This window comes from Callithrix jacchus, chromosome 21 (genome assembly GCF_049354715.1).
Source record: "Callithrix jacchus isolate 240 chromosome 21, calJac240_pri, whole genome shotgun sequence".
Classification (NCBI taxonomy): domain Eukaryota; kingdom Metazoa; phylum Chordata; class Mammalia; order Primates; family Cebidae; genus Callithrix; species Callithrix jacchus.
Window position 1 is genome coordinate 27,224,718 of NC_133522.1, and position 18,350 is coordinate 27,243,067.

The window sequence follows — 18,350 nt, forward strand, 5'->3', positions numbered from 1 at the left end:
TAAACTCCCTTTCATATAACTATCTATCTTTTTTTTTTTTTGAGACTTAGTCTTGTTCTTTTGCACAGGCTGGGGTGTAATGGCAAGATCTCAGCTCACTGCAACCTCCACCTCCCGGGTTCAAGTAATTCTCTTGCCTCAGCCTCCTGAGTAACTGGGATTACAGGTATGTGTCGTAACAACTAGCTAATTTTTATATTTGTAGTAGAGATGGGGTTTCACCATATTGGCCAGGCTGGTCTCAAATTCCTGATCTCATGATCCACCCACCTTGGCCTCCCAAAGTGCTGGGACTACAGGCATGAGCCAACACACCCAGCCATACATCTATCTTATTAGTCCTGTCCCTCTAGAGCACCCTAACATAGAGCTAGATTTAGGACTCATGCTTGGGTTTGTGTAATAATGACAAGAAATCGCGTAATAAAATTCCATTGGGCTCTCCCTTGAAAATCACTATGGTTTTATGTGATTAAAAATTGAATGTAAATTAAAAATAGCTAAATCATAAATGAATTTAAATATAGTGTTCAGAAATTCCGAGGGATGATATGAATAGTTTGTGGAAGAAGAGATTCGGTTATTCAGCTACTTACTTTTGTCCAGTAGGATAGGACTTGATACAAGAAAAACTTCAGCCAAATTAAATTTAAAGGAGTTTAATTGAGCAATGCATGATTCACGAATCTTGCAGCCCCAAAATCACAGCAGATTCACAGAGAATCCAGCCCAGCCACAGCCATATGGTGGAAAATTTACACACAAAAAAAGGAAATTAACGTACAGAAATTGGGGAAACGAGATACAGAATGGCTGGATTGGTTACAGCTCGGCGTTTGCCTTATTTGAACACAGTATGAACACTCATTGGTTTATGAATTGTTTAAGTATAGCCACTGGGATTGGCCAGGACTGACTTTTTTTTTTTTTTTTTTCTGAGATGGAGTTCCGCTCTTGTTACCCAGGCTGCAGTGCAATGGCACGATCTCGGCTCACCACAACCTCCACCTCCCGGATTCAGGCAATTCTCCCGCCTCAGCCTCCCGAGTAGCTGGGATTACAGGCACGCGCTACCATGCCCAGCTAATTTTTTGTATTTTTAGTAGAGACGGGGGTTTCACCATGTTGATCAGGATGGTCTCGATCTCTTGACCTCATGATCCACCCGCCTCGGCCTCCCAAAGTGCTGGGATTGCAGGCGTGAGCCACCGTGCCCCGCCCTAATTTTGTATTTTTAGTACAGATGCAACCGGTATCTTCCTGTTGGTCTGCTGGTCTTGAACTCCTGACCTCAGGTGATCCACTAGCCTGGGCCTCCCAAAGTGCTGGGATTACAGGCGTGAGCCACTGTGCCTAGCCATAGATATCAATTTTTACTCAATTCTTGGTGTGGTCAAAAGCTAAGGGGCGGGCAGGATGAGGGGCCCAGCAGCCACATGGGTAAAGTCAGAGGTAGAAGGAGTTGGGATCTGTGACAGGTAGGTGGCCTGGGGCAGGGAGAGCAGGTGGGGAGACATTGGGGCAGGCGGGCTGGCATTGCAGTTTACTGTAATTTCTTCCCATGTTTCTTTTTCAGTCTCCTGGATGATGTTGTTCGACTTGACTTGCCGGTGTCCATGAATCCTTTCACGGATCGGCGGGGACGTTTAGCGGGTGGGGGCCCCTCGTTTCTCCCCCACCTCCATTGCTGCGGAGGGACCAGTCGCAGCTGCTGGGGTTGCACTAACCATTTTGGTTGTCGCGAACTGCGGCTGGCAGCCCTTGGTTTAGAAGGACCCTTTGTGGCAACAGCTGGAGGATCCTTGTGCTGGGTCGCCTCCCACTCCATCGGCTTGGCTGAGGAGCTGGGCTGGTGGTCTTTCCCCAGTACCAGAGAGGCCGCCTTGTCTGGCCAATGGGAGCAGCCGGGAACTGGGCCAGGGAGCGCTGCTGGAGCTGGGTCAGGCTTCCCAAAGGGAAGGACGCCTCCTGCAGGGGTGGGTGCGCTGGGCACTCCAAGGCCCTTGGGATGGAAGCAAATAACATAAGTTAAACATATTAACACACTGTAATCATTGACATTGTGATTCATTTCTGTCAGGTTTCCCTTATACCTCCTTAAGGTCCTGGGACTGCAGTTGAGGGAAGCGAGGTTTCCCTGAGTCTCCAGGGGCCTCGAGGTGGGTGCTACTCCCGCATTGCTACAGGGGCCCCCTTTCTCCTCCTGCCCCTGGGTCTCTACCTGATCGTCCACCTCCATCGGTTCTTCACCCTCTTCTGCTCTCACCGCCGTCTTCAGGATCTCTACTTGATTGTCCACCTCCATGGGTTCTTCACCATCTTCTGCTCTCACCGCGGTCTTCAGGATCGGGGCCGGCATTTGCAGGGGAGGCAGTCGGAGTGGAAACGTTAGGCTTGGAGGAGGGATCTTCACGGGTCCCTCGCGTGCGAAGTGGCGTAGCACGGGTTTCTTCCTTGAGGGCGGGCTCCAGGCAAGAGGAGGCAGGTCCCGCAGTAGGGCGCTCGAGTTCCTGGTGAAATTGGAGCTCGATGGAAAATAAGGCCCAAGACCTCGCGGAGGGAACAAGAGGAATCGGGAACCTTGTAGGGCTCGCGGGGCAGGCACATGCGCAGGAGCTGCGGGATGAAGCCGGCCAGCCGAAAAGTCCGCATGGACAAGAGGAGACCGTCGTGGTTGCCACCGCTGCCAGACCCTGTGGCAGATAAAGGAAAACAATTTGCTTAGGGAATTTCCCATAGCATACAAGATGCGCTCGGACAAAAGTCAGAGTAAGAAATGGAGAGGGTACTCCTGAGTCACCCACTAGTCTGTGGGTGGGCAGCTGGGCTCTTATGACATCACAATGGGGCTGGTGACAGAGCAGGGTGTGGGGCAGTGCACAGGAGCCCAGCGAGGGCACCTACAAGTGGAGTCAAAGGGCAAAGGGCGGGGCTCCCCATCCGTCCAGCTGGACCCAGGGGGCAGGTGTGTGGCCCTGGATGGGCCCCGCTGTGGGGCTGTGGGCCATGTGGGGCTGATTTGCCAGAGCCCTTCCCACCTGGTGCCTGGCCCAGGCGCTGGCTGGCTCCCAGTGGCCATGTCTTGGCTGGCCTTGTCCCCTGGGTTACAGGGCCAGACCCTGCTGGAAGCAGAGTGCAGGACTAGCCAGAGTTTATATTTTTATATATTTTTTATAAATTATATATTTATAAATATATAATATAGAAATATTTATAAATATATTTATATTTTTATATATAAATTATATATTTATAAATATGTAATATAGAAATATTTATAAATATATTTATAAATTATATTTTTTATATAAATAATTACTTGGAAGGAATCCCAGAGTCTTTCGTTCATCTTTAAAAAGAATAAACTTTTATCCTATAGTTGAACAGTAAAGTGTTTAAACTTTATCTCATGCTGTGTAGTATATGTCCTACTCACATTACAGACCCAGCATCTAAGAGTGTTAGGTTACATTTAGTGTGGTGTTAGCCCAAGGGATCCCATGTTCTTCGTCGATGTAATGCTATTTTGCTGAAGAGAAAGAATATGCAATCAACAAAACATGGACAACTTCAAACAATAAAAATATGAATGAGCCATCAAATACAGCACTTTTCTTAAAACTTAAAATGACCAATGAATTGTGTTTGTCAAGAAAGGCAATTTTGATAAATGGAAAATTGACCTCATAATAATATTTCAAGTTTTTTTTTTTTGTATTTGATAAAATTGCTGCAAATTCAAGACACTGGGGGACATTTCTCTCAACTCTTCCTTTCGTGTTGAAAGAGAGAAAAAGAAAGAGAGAAATAACATTTAAAAACTTCAGAAAATGGAACCTGACAGCCACCTCTCTACAGAAAGGTAAAGAAATAAACCCTTGGAAAGTTCATTCAGCATGGTAATGATGGATTATTATGTTTTCATGTTATTAACATATTAGAGATGCCCTCATGCTTCATAAGTTAATATCTATATTTTTCAGAGTCACCTTTCCTGTTACTTTGCCTCATTAACCAACAAATACACTATGCTTCATGTATTTATTTTAAATATTTTAAAGTAAGTGAATGCACTAAGCTTGGTGTCTGTGCATATCTTGTGTCCATTTTCTAATTGAATTGCATGGTTTTTTTATTGTTTTTGTTTTTATTTTATGTTGTTGAGTTTTAGAGTAACTAATATATTCTAGATACTATAGTTACATAAATTGTTTGTAAAAAAAACTTTTTTTCCTCAGGCTATGGCGTATCTTTTCATCCTCTTCACATGGTTTTCAGTTTTGCAGTGGTGATTTTTGTTTTGTTTTGGTTTTTGATGGGATGTAATTTAGCACTCTTTTCTTTTGAATTCTGCTTTAGGAATTTAGATTTCAAATCAGAAAAATCTTTGCCTCACCCTCTACTCTGAAGATTTTTTTCTGAAATATTTGTTTTACTATTAAGTCTATCATAGATTTCAAGTAAAGTTTTGTATTAGGTGTTGGACTTATATTGGGGTTCTTTTAAAAAAATATTGTGAGTTATCTGGACCATTTGTTGAAAAGTGTATCTTTTCTAATTGAATCACATTTGAACTACTTTCAAAATTTGGTTGGACATATGTGTGTGAGTCTATTTCTGAGTTCTCTATTCTGTCTCACTGATCTGCATGCCGTTCTTCTGCTGATACCACACTGTTTTGAGTCCTATAGATACATATTAAGCTTTACTAGCAGATAGAGTAAACCAGCCTACTCCATTCTTCTTCTTCTTCAAGATTATTTGAGAATCTCTTGGGTCCACAGACTTCCATTTAAATTTTAAAATAAGATTGTCTGTGTATACAAAAAAAATTGATAAGAATTGCATTCCATCTATAGATTAATCAGGGAAAACTGATATCCTCACAAAAGATAAACCAAGAATGCCTCTCCATTCATTTAGGTCTTTATTTATTTACTCAGCATTTTGTAATTTTCAGTATACAATTTTGTGTGTATTTTGCTAAGTGCAAAAGTAAGAATTTCATTTCCTGTATTTTTTTTTCATCCTTCTAATCAATGGAATCATTTTAGTTTCTTTGAAGCAATTTTAAATGGTTGAATTCTAATTTGGTTTTCTGCATGTTCACTGTTAATGTATCATCAGAATGTGATTTCTTTTGTGAGTTGCTTGTGTATTTCCTTAACTTACTGAACTCAGTTGTTAGCTTTAGTAAGTTTTTGGTAGATTTTTATTCCATGTTCCTCATAAATAATTGGGTTATATGCAAGTTATTCATTTTGTTCTTATTTTCCTCTTGTCATCCTTTATTTCTTGCCTTATTTTAAGGGCTGGAGCTTTTATAATATACTGTATAAAAATGATGAGAGTGGACGCCCCTAATCTTACTGGTCAAGCAATCAGGCTTTCCCCATTAGATATAATATTAGCTGTGGGTGTTAGTAGGTCCTTTTTGTCAAGCTGAGACAATTCTCCTGTATGCCTAATTTGTTAAGAACTTTTGTCATGAATAAAACATTAATTTTTCACATACTTTTATACATCAATGATATGATTATATTAATATTTAGCAGCCTTAGTATTGCAGAATACATTGCTTTATTTGAGAATGATGAACCAACCAATCTTACAAACACAGAAGAAATCACATTTGGGCTGGGCGCTCCCAGCACTTTGGGAGGTCGAGGTGGGCAGATCACAAGGTCAGGAGTTCAAAATCAGACCAGCCAGCATGGTGAAACCCCATCTCTACTAAAAATACAAAAATCAGCTGGGCATGATGGCACTTGCCTGTAGTCCCAGCTACTCAGGAGGCTGAGGCAGGGGAATCACTTGAACCTGAGAGGCAGAGGTTACAGTGAGCCATGATCACTCCAGGGCACTCCAGCCTGAGTGACAGAGGGAGACTCAGGAAAAAAAAAATCAAATCAAATTTGGTCATGATAAAAATATTTTAATACAGTTCTAGAATTTACTTGCTAATATTTTAATAAGGACCTTTGTGTCAAATTTTTAAAAATACTGCAGTTTTTTGTTTTTAGTTTTTGTATTTTCTTTGGTTTTGTGTAGGAGTAAAACAATTTTATGAAAATGATTACATAAAATTTGTGTCAATTTTTCTTTACATGTCTAGTAGAATTATCTAGTTAAACAATCTGTTTTTAAAGATTTATTTTGATTATCTTTTTAATCGCAAATGTAATTTTTATAGGTTATCAAATTATTTAAATTATCTTTTTAATTATGGTTGAATTTTGGGAGTTCATAGCTTTTGAGGAATTAGTGCATTTCTTCCAGGTTGTAAAATTTATGAGCAAAAGATGTGTATAGCACTATCTTATTATTATTTTAAGGTCTGCCAGATCTGTAGTAACACCTCCTATTTCACCTATTCCATTTCTGACACTGGTGATTTGTGTCTTCTTTTTATTTATATCAGTATTGCTAGTGGTTTGTATTTATTTTCATTTATTTTCCAAAAAACAAGTTTTTATTTCATTGGATTTCTCCTATTGGTCTTCATGATATTTTGAGCCACCTTGGTAATTTTCAACAGTAATTAAGTCAGATATAATTACATATTTATGAACCATTTTCATTGGCTTTGACATCACTTATGTATAACTTATAGGTATATAAAAATGCACAAAGAAAAGGGAAAGGCAAATGCACTGAGGATTGAGCCCATTTCAAAGTCTGTCAGAAATTTTTTCCTATAGTTTCTTTTAGAAGCTAATATTCTTCCTTTTCTCAATACTTGTGATGGACAGTTCCTCTTTTTTGTCTCTTCCATATTGCCCACAACTAGATGCACTATGTATTAGTTCATTCTCAAACTGACAATAAAGTCATACTCGAGACTGGGCAATTTTAAAAGAAAAGGATGCAATTGACTCTCAGTTCAGCATGGCTGTGGAGGCCTCAAAAAATTTACAATCATAGCAGAAGGGAAAATACACATGGTGGCAGCAAGGAGAGGTGCAGAGAAACAGGGGGAAACTCCTTATCAAACCATCCAGTCTCATGAGAACTCATTCACTGTCATGAGAACAACAGCAAGGGGGTTACTGCCTTCAGGATTTAATTACTTCACACCAGGTCTCTCCCATGACATGTGGGTATTTGGAAAAGAGCATGGTGATAACCACCTGCATAATTCAAATATCCTTCACCAGGTTTCTTCCATGGCCTGTGCATATAATGGAAAGAGCAGCATGGGGGTAACCGCCTTTATGATTCAGTTACCTCTCACCAGGTTTCTCCCATGACACATGGAATTATGGGAAATACAAGATGAGATTTGGGTGGGGACACAGCCAAACAATATCACAGTGCATCTTGGGTATTTTCATTCCTGGAAGTGGGAGTGTAAGGTCTGCCTGTGAAAACATAAGTGTTCATTGATCATATTTAGCATCTTAATGAAGCTACAGAAAAAAGACACAATAGTTAACAATGGCCGTAATCTTTAGTATTAAGGATAAGAAAGATTTAGCAAGGCTGGTTAAGTGTTTGTCGAATTTTTGCTTAAAAATATAGACTAACCACTCTCTTATGGGATCTTACTCTAAAAGATAAAATTCTGTAATGACTTCTAGCATATTAGAATTCTAGTAGAATCTGAAATCACTTGAACCCAAAAATGTACCTATTGCAACTTTTGTTTATTTGTTGAGAAGCAGGTATATGTGTTCGAGTTTGAAGAAAAAGGAGCCCTGTCTGTATTACTACATTCTCATACTGATATTAAAGATACACCCAAGACTGGGTAATTTATAAAGTAAAGAGGTTTAACTGACTAACAATTCAACATGGCTGAGGGGGGCTCAGGAAACTTACAGTCATGGAGGAAGGGGAAGCAAACATGTCCCTTTTCACATGGTGGCAGGAAAAAGAAATGTCAAGCAAAAGAGGAAATACTCTTTTTAAAACCATCAGGTCTCATGAGAATTCACTCTGATAAGAACAGCATGAAGATAACCACCCAATAATTTGATTATCTCCCACCAGGTACCTTCCATGACTCATGAGTATTATGGGAATGACAATTCTAGATAAGATTTGGGTGGGGACATAACCAAACCATGTCACTGCCCAACTCAAGCTGTCATCTTCCCATATATTCTGTCTGGCGATAGTGATTGCAACAGAGATGATCCTGAATTCAATGGGCTTTATGCTCCCCATGAATCATGCTATAGTTTTCAAAACAGATACAACTAGCTAAATTAGGCAGGAGAACTAACTAGAAATATTCTTGGGCAAAATTTTATAATGTAACTTCATAAATGTTATAGAGTTTAGGTAACTAATTCTTTAGGCACATATGCTGTTTATGATATGGTAGTTAAAATAATTCACATAACATTGACTGTTTTCTATGATTTCTGATTAAATCAAATAGATGAAGTAAGACTATTTTCATGACAAGTGAGAAAAGCAAACATGCTTCATCAACATTTCATTAACATCATGAATGAGTGAGAACACAATGATTGTTCATAAACTCAAACTAATGAATGAGTGAGAACATAATTCCCTCATTCATTAGTTTGTAATCCAAAGTATAAAATAGCAAATACTAACTAAGTATAAAATGATGGCTGTGGCATCACGCATACAGAAACTGTAAGTTTATTTTCTATAAGTTAAAAAAGCCTATTTATGTTTTTAGAAGTAGAATTCAAAATACTTAAGGTTTATAGTCTTAGAGGATCTGAGACTCTCACATGATTTTTAAAGAAAGGAAATACAATCTTATTTAAGAAAAAAAAAACTTCAACATTTTGAAGCATATGATTTGGAAAACAATACCCTCAGCCTTTCTTTAGTAGTCCCATGTTAGAGTTGGGCATTTCACAAATCTATACATCTATCTACTGTATCATTGATTTTAGAGGCGATTTCTCACTCTGCAAGGGATCTTCTCTTGAGGTTGACAGCTTTTGATGAAAATCTGAAATGAGAGAAGAATTACCTGAGCTGAGACAGATGATCCAAATGACATGAGGCACTGAGGATAAGTACCCCAGTCTTGTTCTCAGATTGATGATTTACTTATCAGAATGCACTGGGGAAAGTAAAGTTTATCACAAGTGATTGAGGAGACAAACAGAAAAGGATAAAAGGGCAATAAATAAATAGTGTCACTTGAACACTTTACTCCTGAAATCACTAATACTTAAACAAGATGGAGAAGAACAATATTAGGTACACACACACACACACACACAGACACACACACACACATTATAAGGCATTCCAATGGAAGTAAAAACAGAATATTACAGTATTTGGTGAAATTGCAGGGTAGATAACAGGTTAAGTGACATGAAATTTGTCAATGAGAAAATGGTTTATTCTGTTAGCAACAAAATAGGGAGCATCCTCTATAGCACACATTATTTTCATTGCATTTTAGTAACTTTTAAGTTATGGAAATTATAGATAAAATTCATTAGAACTTACTACCCCATTGATATTTAACTTTATTTGGGCTGCTATAACAAAATACCATACACTGGGTGGCTTATAAACAACAGAAATGTATTTCTCACAGTTCTAGTGACTGGCAAGTCCAAGATTAAGGCACCAGCACATTTGGTATCTAGTGATTGCATGCTTCCTGATGAATAGCTGTCTTCTCACTGTGTCCTCACATGGTGGAGGAAGCAAAGAAGTGCTCTGCAATCTTTGATGTTGAATTTTATTGAAAAGTTGTTCTGCATCTATTGAGATGATTATATGGTTTATCTTTTTAAATACAAATCATATTTATTGATTTTGTGTGTCTGTGCATGATGAATCAACCTTGCATCCCAGGAATAAAGGCCACGTGATTGTCGTGAATTAACTTTTTGATGTGCTTCTGAATACAGTTTGCTAGTATTTTGCTGAGAAATAATAACCATTCTGAAATGTGGAGAGATGGTATCTCATTGTGATTTTGAGCATTAGTGATACTGAGCATGTTTTAATATATTTGTTCATCACTCGTATATATTCTTTTGAGAAATATCTGTTCATGTCACGAGCAATTTTTAATGGGGTTATTAAAAATATTGTTGTTTTTTGCTTATTGAATTGTTCACATTTCTTATGGATTTTGAGCATTAGACCTTGCATTAGTCAGTTTTCATGCTGCTGATAAAAAATAACTGAGGCTGGGGAGGAAAAAAAAAAACAGGTTTAATTGCACTTACAGTTCCACATGGCTAGGGAGACCCCAAAATCATGGCAAGAGGTCAACGACACTTCTTACATGGCAGCAGAAAGATAAAATGATGAGGAATCAAAAGTGGAAACCCTGATAAACCCATCCAGTCTCATGAGACTTATTCGTTATCACAAGAGTAGCATGGGAAAGATTGGACCCCGTGATTCAAGTACCTCCCCTGAGTCCCTCTTGCAACATGTGGGAATACTGGGAGGTACAATTCAAGTTGAAATTTGGGTGGGAATACAGCCGAGCCATATTAGTCCACTGGCCCTTTCAAATCTCACAGTTAAAAAAACCAATCATGCCTCCCTGATGGTCCCGCAAAGTCTTAATTCATTTTGCATTAACCTGAAAGTTCACAGTCCAAACTCTCATCTGAAACAAGGCAAGTCTGTTTCACCTATGAGCCTGTAAAATCAAAAGCAAGCTGACTACTTTCTAGATACAATGAGGGTACAGGTATTGGGTAAATTCAGCAATTCCAAATGGGAGAAATTGGACAAAACAAAGGGGTTACTTATGCAAATCTCTGCAGCTGGCTTGAATTTCTCCCTCAAAAAATGGGTCTCTCTTTTTTTTTTATCACATAGTCAGACCACATATTTTCTAAACTCTCATGTTCTGCTTCACTTGTAAAACTAAACGCCTTTAACAATATCCAAGACACATCTCAAATGCTTTGCTGCTTAGAAATTTCTTCTGCCAGAAATCATCTTTCTCAAATTCAAAGTTCAACAAATCTTTAGGGCAGGGACAAAATGCCACCAGTCTCTTTGCTAAAACATAGTAAGAATCACTTTTACTCCAGTTTCCAACAAGTTCCTCATCTCCTTCTGAGACCACCTCAGCCTGGACCTTATTGTGCATATCGCTATCAGCATTTTGGGCAAAGCAATTCACCAAGTCTCGAGGAAGTCCCAAACTTTCCCATATTTTTCTTTCCTCTTTGCTTTCCTAGACTGCTTTAGTAGTTTCTTTGTGTTGATTTTCAATTCTATCTTGGATTTTATTAAGTTTCCTTGCAATTCATGTTTTTTCATGAATTTATCTGTCATTTCTGAGTTTCCATTTTGGTTAGGTTCCATTGCTATAGTTCTAGTGTGATTTCTTTGTTGGTGTCATAAAATTCAGATTTTTTCATTATGGCAGAATTCATATACTGGTTTCCTCCCATCTGGAGATTCTGGCACTTCTTCTTTTTTTTTTTTCTTTCCTGAGACAGAGTCTCCACCGAGTATCCCTCTGTTGCCCAGGCTGGAGTGCAGTGGTGCTATCTCAGCTCTCTGCAACCTCTACCTCCTGGGTTCAAGCAGTTCTCTGCTTCACCCTCCCGAGTGCTTGGATTACAGGCACCTGCCACATAGCTAATTTTTGTATTTTTAGTAGAGACAGGTTTAACCATCTTGGCCAGGCTGGTCTTGAACTCCTGATCTCCTGATCCACCCACCTCAGCCTCCCAAAGTGTGGGGATTACAGGCATGAGCCACTGCGCCTGGCTGTAACTTTTTAATTATTTTCATGCAGATGTGATTTCCTTTTCTTTCCCTATATATTTGTTTCTGTTTACCTTTACCTCTACTCTCTAGGAGGTGTGACTGTAGAGTATATTGGACAGGATTCTTTGGCTTTGCTGCTGTAGCCCTATGCACTTTTGTCCACAGGTTTTATATTGGGTTGTATGGTTCCACCTATAGACTAGTGGATGGCACTTATTCATAAGAGTAAATTGCAGCACAAGCAGACGGGTCCAAACATAATCATTGCTTATGATGAGATTCTCTCTATTGTCTCAAGTGTTGGGCTGGACATGAGTGGCCGGTGTCCTGAGCTTCTGTTCCTTGGGAGTGAGAGGACACTGCTGGGCTGAGTTGGAGCCCTTGACTTGGCCAGAAACATAGCAATGGTGAGCACAGGCACCAATCCTGACTAGAGTGGCTGGGAGAAGCGCCTGGTGAATTGCACTGAGGTCTCTACCAGAGCATGAAGTCATGGCACTGGCTCCCACTATCTTGTTTTCCTGTCACACTCTGGTTCCAGGGTTCATGACTCCTCATTCAGATGCACATTGTAGTCTAATTCTGGACCCCAATGTTGTTGAGAGCCTCAGAAAATGCTGTTGTGTGACTTTCCATGGGAGTGGTTTTGGGGCAGAAGCTGGTCAGTCAGTCCAGGTAGCTTTATAGCACTCTTGTTCTCTGATGTGGAAGACTGATGCTTCATATAAAGGGGAGGTAGGTGGGTGTCAGTCGTGGTGTCAGCTGCTTGGGTCAGCCTGACCTCAGGCCCTGTTGGAAGTGGTCAGGTGCCAGCAGAGTTGGAATAGGGTAGGTAGTTTTGCAGTCTCGAGGCCCCTCAATTGCCCACTGGGCAGTGCGTATGAGTCCTGAAGGGGCTGGACCAGGTTTGGGCTAGCCCAGAGTTCAGGTTCTGGCTGTGATGGGGAGGGGCAGGCTGGTCCTGAGTCAGCAGCTGAAATCTCAGTCAGGCAGGCAGAACACTTATGTGGTGGGAGCCTGAAAGGTCACAGACCTATAGGGTAGGGTTTTCAGAAAGGCTGTAGACTTGAGCTAAATGCTCAGGTCAGGGCAGTGTGCTGGAGGTGTGCCAAAGCCCACAGCTTCTTTATTCCCTCCCTAGCCTGAGGGCAGCAGGGGCAGGGGTCTTCCACAGTCACAGCTGCACTGGCCTCAAAGTGTTCAGGCAGGGGTGAAGCGACAGCACTGGGAGTCCAAGCCAGTGGGCTCTACCTGGTGAGGAGCAGCAAGGGCAGGGGTCAGGCAGTCCGCAGTCCATCTGCTCCTCAGCACCCAGCTGCAGCCTCGCTCCTAGGGGTGTGTGAAACAACTTGTCTTCTCTTGTTGGCAGGGATATGGCAACTGGTACTGGGCTGTTCAGAGATCCAGGATCTATGGGGCTTCATGTGGGCTTGAGCAGTGCCTCTGCACAGACTCCAGGTCGTTCTTTGTGTCATTCTCGAGGCCTAGGAGTATCAGAGGTGTTCTCCAGAGCTCGAGATTGCAAACGTTTGTGGCAGAAGTGTGGGCCCCAGCGACTTTCACACACTCAACCATTCCACATGTTATGGAGCTTCCCCTGGGTCTACCCCAGTCCCAGGAGGGTGGCTGCCCGGCTTCACTGTGCTCTGTTCTCCATAAGTCCTGTCACTTCGTTGGAGATTACCAAAGTGATCTCCTAGGAAATTGTCTTTAAAAGCCAGCATTTATTCACCACGTTGTTTCCTCTCTGTGACAGCCTGATGCCTACCTGCTTCTAGGAAGCCATCTTGAACCAGAACCTCTATAGAGTTTTTTTGTTTTTGTTTGTTTGTCTTACGGCCCCCATGAGGAATTGTCTCAAATTCATTGCTAAAATGAAGGGGAACTATACATCAGTTGCTCATATTTAGTAACAGGAATATTACTTACGGTATGATTTCAAGGAAGCTCCTAGAAAGTAACCGTTCCTTTACATATTTTTTGTAATGTCATTTTATTTTATTACACTTTCTAGAATGTCGTTGAAAATTAATATTGTTAACACATTGGTTGTTACTGTATTTTTTTATTTACAACTGCAAGTTTCACTTAAAAAAAAAAACAACCTCAGTCTGCTGACTTTCAACCAGTAATGTTAGAAGTACATTTTTAGAAACAACAAAGTATTTGCCCATTCCAAATTAGATGTTAGCAAATGGAGGGACTGTCCCATTCTGAACACTAGAATATTTACTGATCTCTATGCTACCTTCACTCTCCTTCCCTCTATGAAGTCCCAGGAATTTATGAAGTAGTTCTATGATTTGATCTGTAATTCTTTTAAATGGCATTTACCTGATTTGAGAGCTTTGAATTAACTTAGAAACAGTAATCCTCTTTTACCACTCTCCTTAACTTCATCACATTTCATTTGTTTTCTGTTAACTGTGTTTATTTTGCCATTTCAAATTTTAAGATAATTATTTTGAATTAAAAATATTGAAAAAAATCATAAATGATATTTGTTCTATATCTGTCCTTTATTAAAAATACAACTCACACCACAGCAGTAGTTTTCATGCTTTTGATGAGGCCAAACCGGCTGCTTTCCTTCATCCTTCACTTTCCTTAGAAGTTTTTTTTAATTCTGGGCTTTAACCTTCCTGACAACACATATACTCTGCTTCTCTTTCAAATTATTATATACTCCTCTAAGTCAATCTTCAATTTATAACACTGTGCCCTTCATGGTTAGATCAGTTTAAAGATCCAAATGAAACATGTAAAGTGTTCAATTTGAATACATAAAACAATGCAGCAGTACTTAAAATCGCATGTACCATATAAAAACTATGAGCCTTAAAGTATCACCCCATTAGGAAAGATCAATTAAAAAGTATGGCTCTTTCACTCTTCCCTGACGGTCATTAGAGCAAAGGTTTGACAGACTGAAAATTTGTTCTGAATTACTTATATTGCATATTTCTTAAAGAACTCTGGTTCTTTTCATCACACTACAACATTCAAACTGATTTTCAAAGTATTAAAATTTTTAGAATGATATAGCCATTTACTAAACAAAATTTGAGAAAGGCAATCTGAACTTTGTATTAGTTCATTCTCATGCTGCTATTAAGAACTGCCCGAGACTCGGTAATTTATAAAGGTCAGAGGATTAATTGGCTAACAGTTCCACATTGCTGGGGAGGCCTCAGAGAACTTACAATCATAGTGGAAGGCAAAGGAGAAGCAGATACTTTCTTCAAAGTGTGGCAGGACAGAGTGAGTGCAAGCAAGGGAAATGCCAGATGTTTATAAAACCATCAGATTTTGTGAGACTCCCTTACTATCACAAGAACAGCATGGGGTAATCTGTCCCCATGATCTGAGTACCACTGCCTATTCTTACCCTTAACATGTGGAGATTATGAAGATTATAATTCAAGATGAGATTTTTGGGTGAGGACACAGCCAAACCATATAATTCTGCACCCGACCCCTTCCAAATCTCATATCCTCACATTTCAAAACACAATCATGCCTTTCCAACAGTCCCCAAAGTCTTAGCTCATTCCAGCATTAATCCAAATGTCCAAATCCAGTGTCTTATCTAAGACAAGGCAATTCCTTTTTGCCTATGAACCTGGAAAAGATGTGCTAACAGGCCTTGGGTATATAAATATAACCATTTCAAATGGGAGAAATTGGCCAAAACAAGGCTACAGGCCCCACACAAGTCTGAAATCCAGTAGGGCAGTCATTAAATATTAAAGTTCCAAAATAATACCTTTCGACTACATATCTCACATCTAGGTCATGTAGATGCAAGAGGTGGGCTCCCATGTCTTTGGGAAGCTCTGTCCTGTGGTTTAGCAGGGTACAGCCCCTCTCCTGGCTGCTTTCACAGTCTGGCATTGAGTGTCTGAGGCTCTTCCAGGTGCACAGTGCAAGCCATCAGTGGAACTACCATTCTGTGGTCTGGAGGATGATAGTCCTCTTCTCATAACTCCACTAGGCCCCAGTAAGGACTCTATGTGGAGGCTCTGACCTCAAGTTTCTCTTTCACACTGCCAGGGCAGAGGTTCTGCGTGGGGTCCCTGCCCCTGCAGCAAACTTCTATCTGGACATCAAGGCATTTCCATGATGTCCTCTTAAATCTAGGTGGAGGTTCTCATACCTCAATTCTTGACTTCTTCACACCTGGAAGCTCAACACCATGTGGGAGCCGCCAAGACTCAAGGCTTGTGTGCTCTGAAGCAATGTCCCAAGCTGTATTTTGGCCCCTTTTAGCCACAGCTGGACCTGAAGCAGCTGGGACGCAGGGTACCATGTCCAGAGGTTGCATGAAGCAGAGGGGCCCTGGGCCAGGCCCATGAAACCATTTTTCTCTCCTAGGCCTCTGGGTTTGTGATGCAAGGGGCTCCCATGAAGGTCGTGACATGCCCTGGAGACATTTTCCCAACTTTCTTGGTGATTAACATTCTGTTCCTTGTTATGTATACACATTTATAGGGCTGACTTGAATTTCTTTCTTAGAAAATTGGATTTTCTTTTCTGTCTCATTATCAGGCTGGAAATTCTCAAAACTTTTATGTTCTGCATCCCCTTGAACACTTTGCTGCTTAAAAATTTATTTTGTCAGATACCATAAATTGTGTCTATAAAGTTCAAAGTTCCACAAATCTCTAGGGCAGGGGCAAAATGCTGTCAGTCTCTTTGCTAAAGCATAGCTACAGTCATCTTTGCTTCAGTTCCCAACAAGTTCCTCATTTCCATCTGAGGCCACTTCAGCCTGGCCTTCATTGCCCATATTACTATCAGCATTTTGGTCAAAACCATTCAAGTTTCCAGGAAGTTCCAAGCATTTCTGCACCTTCGTGTCTATTTCTGAGACCTTCAAATTGTTCCAATTTATGTCTGTTACCTAGTTCTAAAGTCACTTCCAAATTTTTTGGTATCTTTACAGCAGAGCCCCACTACCTCAGTATCAATTTACTGTATTAGTCCATTCTCACACTGCTATACAGAACTGCCTGAGACTGGGTAATTTATAAAGGAAAGGCATTTAATTGACTCACAGTTTTGCATGGCTGGGGAGGCCTCAGGAAACTTACAATCAGGGTGGAAGGCACAGGAGAAGAAGGCACTTTCTTCACAGTGTGGCAGCAAGCAGAGGAAATGTCAGACACTTACAAAACCATCAGATCTGGTGAGCCTCACTCACTATCAAGAGAATAGCATGAGGGAATCTGCCCCCATGGTCTGATTACCTCTACCTTGTCCCACCTTTGACACATGGAGATGATCAGGATTAGAATTCAAGATGGGATTTTCGGTGGGGGCACAGCCCTACCATATCATGCTTCTCTCTGAATGTATCTTTGGAATTCTTAGATTGGCAGCAGCAGCTCTTCCCAGGCTGTAGCTTTCTCTTTTCATGTGCACAAATCCCAGCATCAATTTTCCAAAGTGAATAGATAGTCTCCTCCCAGGCTAGACTCTGTCAGACTGATATGACTCTTTCAGAAACAACTGTGCTTCTAGTTTTGAAAGCAGACTTCTCTTTTTTTGATGGAGGATGTTTATATCATGAAGGTTAAATTGTAGGGACTGTAGAATCACCACACGGCATAATGGAAGAAAGAGTAACTGGCTGAAGACTGAATTACAATCTATAAATAAGGGTAGCTGCTGCTATTCTATTTAGAAGACAAGAAAAGGCAGGACATAAAACAACAACAACAATGAAGGAAGAATAGATGAATATGAATTAAAATTTAACTGTTTGCCAAATGGAATTCTTAGAGAATGAAGCAAAGATGATGAAAACATTAATGTTTCCAAATCTCTGTTTTTCCTAAATCCCATTTCTTATATATCTTATATATCCCATTCCTTGTATATCTAGATTCTAGCAGGGTCGTCCAATCTTTTGGCTTCCCTGGGCCACACTGGAAGAAGAATTGTCTTGTACCACATATAAAATATACTAACACTAACAACAGCTGATGACCTAAAAAAATTACAAAAAAATCCATAAAGTTTTAAAAATATTTATAAATTTGTGTTGGGCCACATTCAAAGCCACCCTGTTACACATACTGCCCATAGGCCATGGGAGTGAACCAGCTTGCTTGAGAATGGTATTGACTATCAGCAAAGGTTTGAATTATATGAATGCTAAACATCAATATTTTCAGAAACCCTTACAATACGTTGATGTAACTGATATTTAACATAGGCATCACATTCTACCCCCTTAATAATATCTTTAAAATTATTTTAAAATAACAACTAAGTTGTATCTTTTTATAAATTTCAATGATTGTTACTTTCCTGGCTGCCAGGAAAAACAAAATTAGCTGGTTGGGTTTAAGGAATCTTAAGAAAAGTCTTTCACTTTCATGTTTCACTTGAAGTGAATATGGAAGACATTTGCTTACAAGTAATTATATTGTTTAAATTTGATCCAGTTTATGATTGTGCTTATAATCATTTTCTGATTTAGTCTCATTGAATTACTTTAAAAACTTTCATTCTTTCAACAGTCAGCTGCCATCTGAACAGGTGTGTCTAAAGGCATTTTCCTCAGAAGTAGACCCTGTAGGAGGGATACTTATATAAGCGATCTTCAGGGAGTACCATCAGGAGAAACATATAGGGTAGTGAGAGAT

General features: G+C 40.1%; 1 protein-coding gene across 1 annotated transcript; it reads right to left on the reverse strand.

The window, feature by feature from the left end:
- Positions 1 to 619: 619 nt before the first annotated feature.
- Positions 620 to 2,778, reverse strand: LOC118149906 (putative UPF0607 protein ENSP00000381514). The gene is made up of 2 exons (XM_035283031.3): positions 2,222 to 2,778; positions 620 to 2,002 (listed from the first exon to the last, which is right to left on the reverse strand). Exons 1-2 carry the CDS (start codon positions 2,735 to 2,737, stop codon positions 1,544 to 1,546), a joined length of 975 nt encoding a protein of 324 aa, XP_035138922.3. The 5' UTR covers positions 2,738 to 2,778; the 3' UTR covers positions 620 to 1,543.
- Between the last annotated feature and the right edge of the window lie 15,572 nt (positions 2,779 to 18,350).

What these genes read in the sequence shown, in the direction of transcription:
- LOC118149906 (XM_035283031.3), bottom strand. Translation starts at nt 2,737, where the DNA reads ATGGGAAATTCCCTAAGCAAATTGTTTTCCTTTATCTGCCACAGGGTC. An exon ending in CGATGGAGGTGGACGATCAG is followed by an intron (nt 2,003 to 2,221) that starts GTAGAGACCCAG and finishes TTCCATCCCAAG; the next exon opens with GGCCTTGGAGTGCCCAGCGC.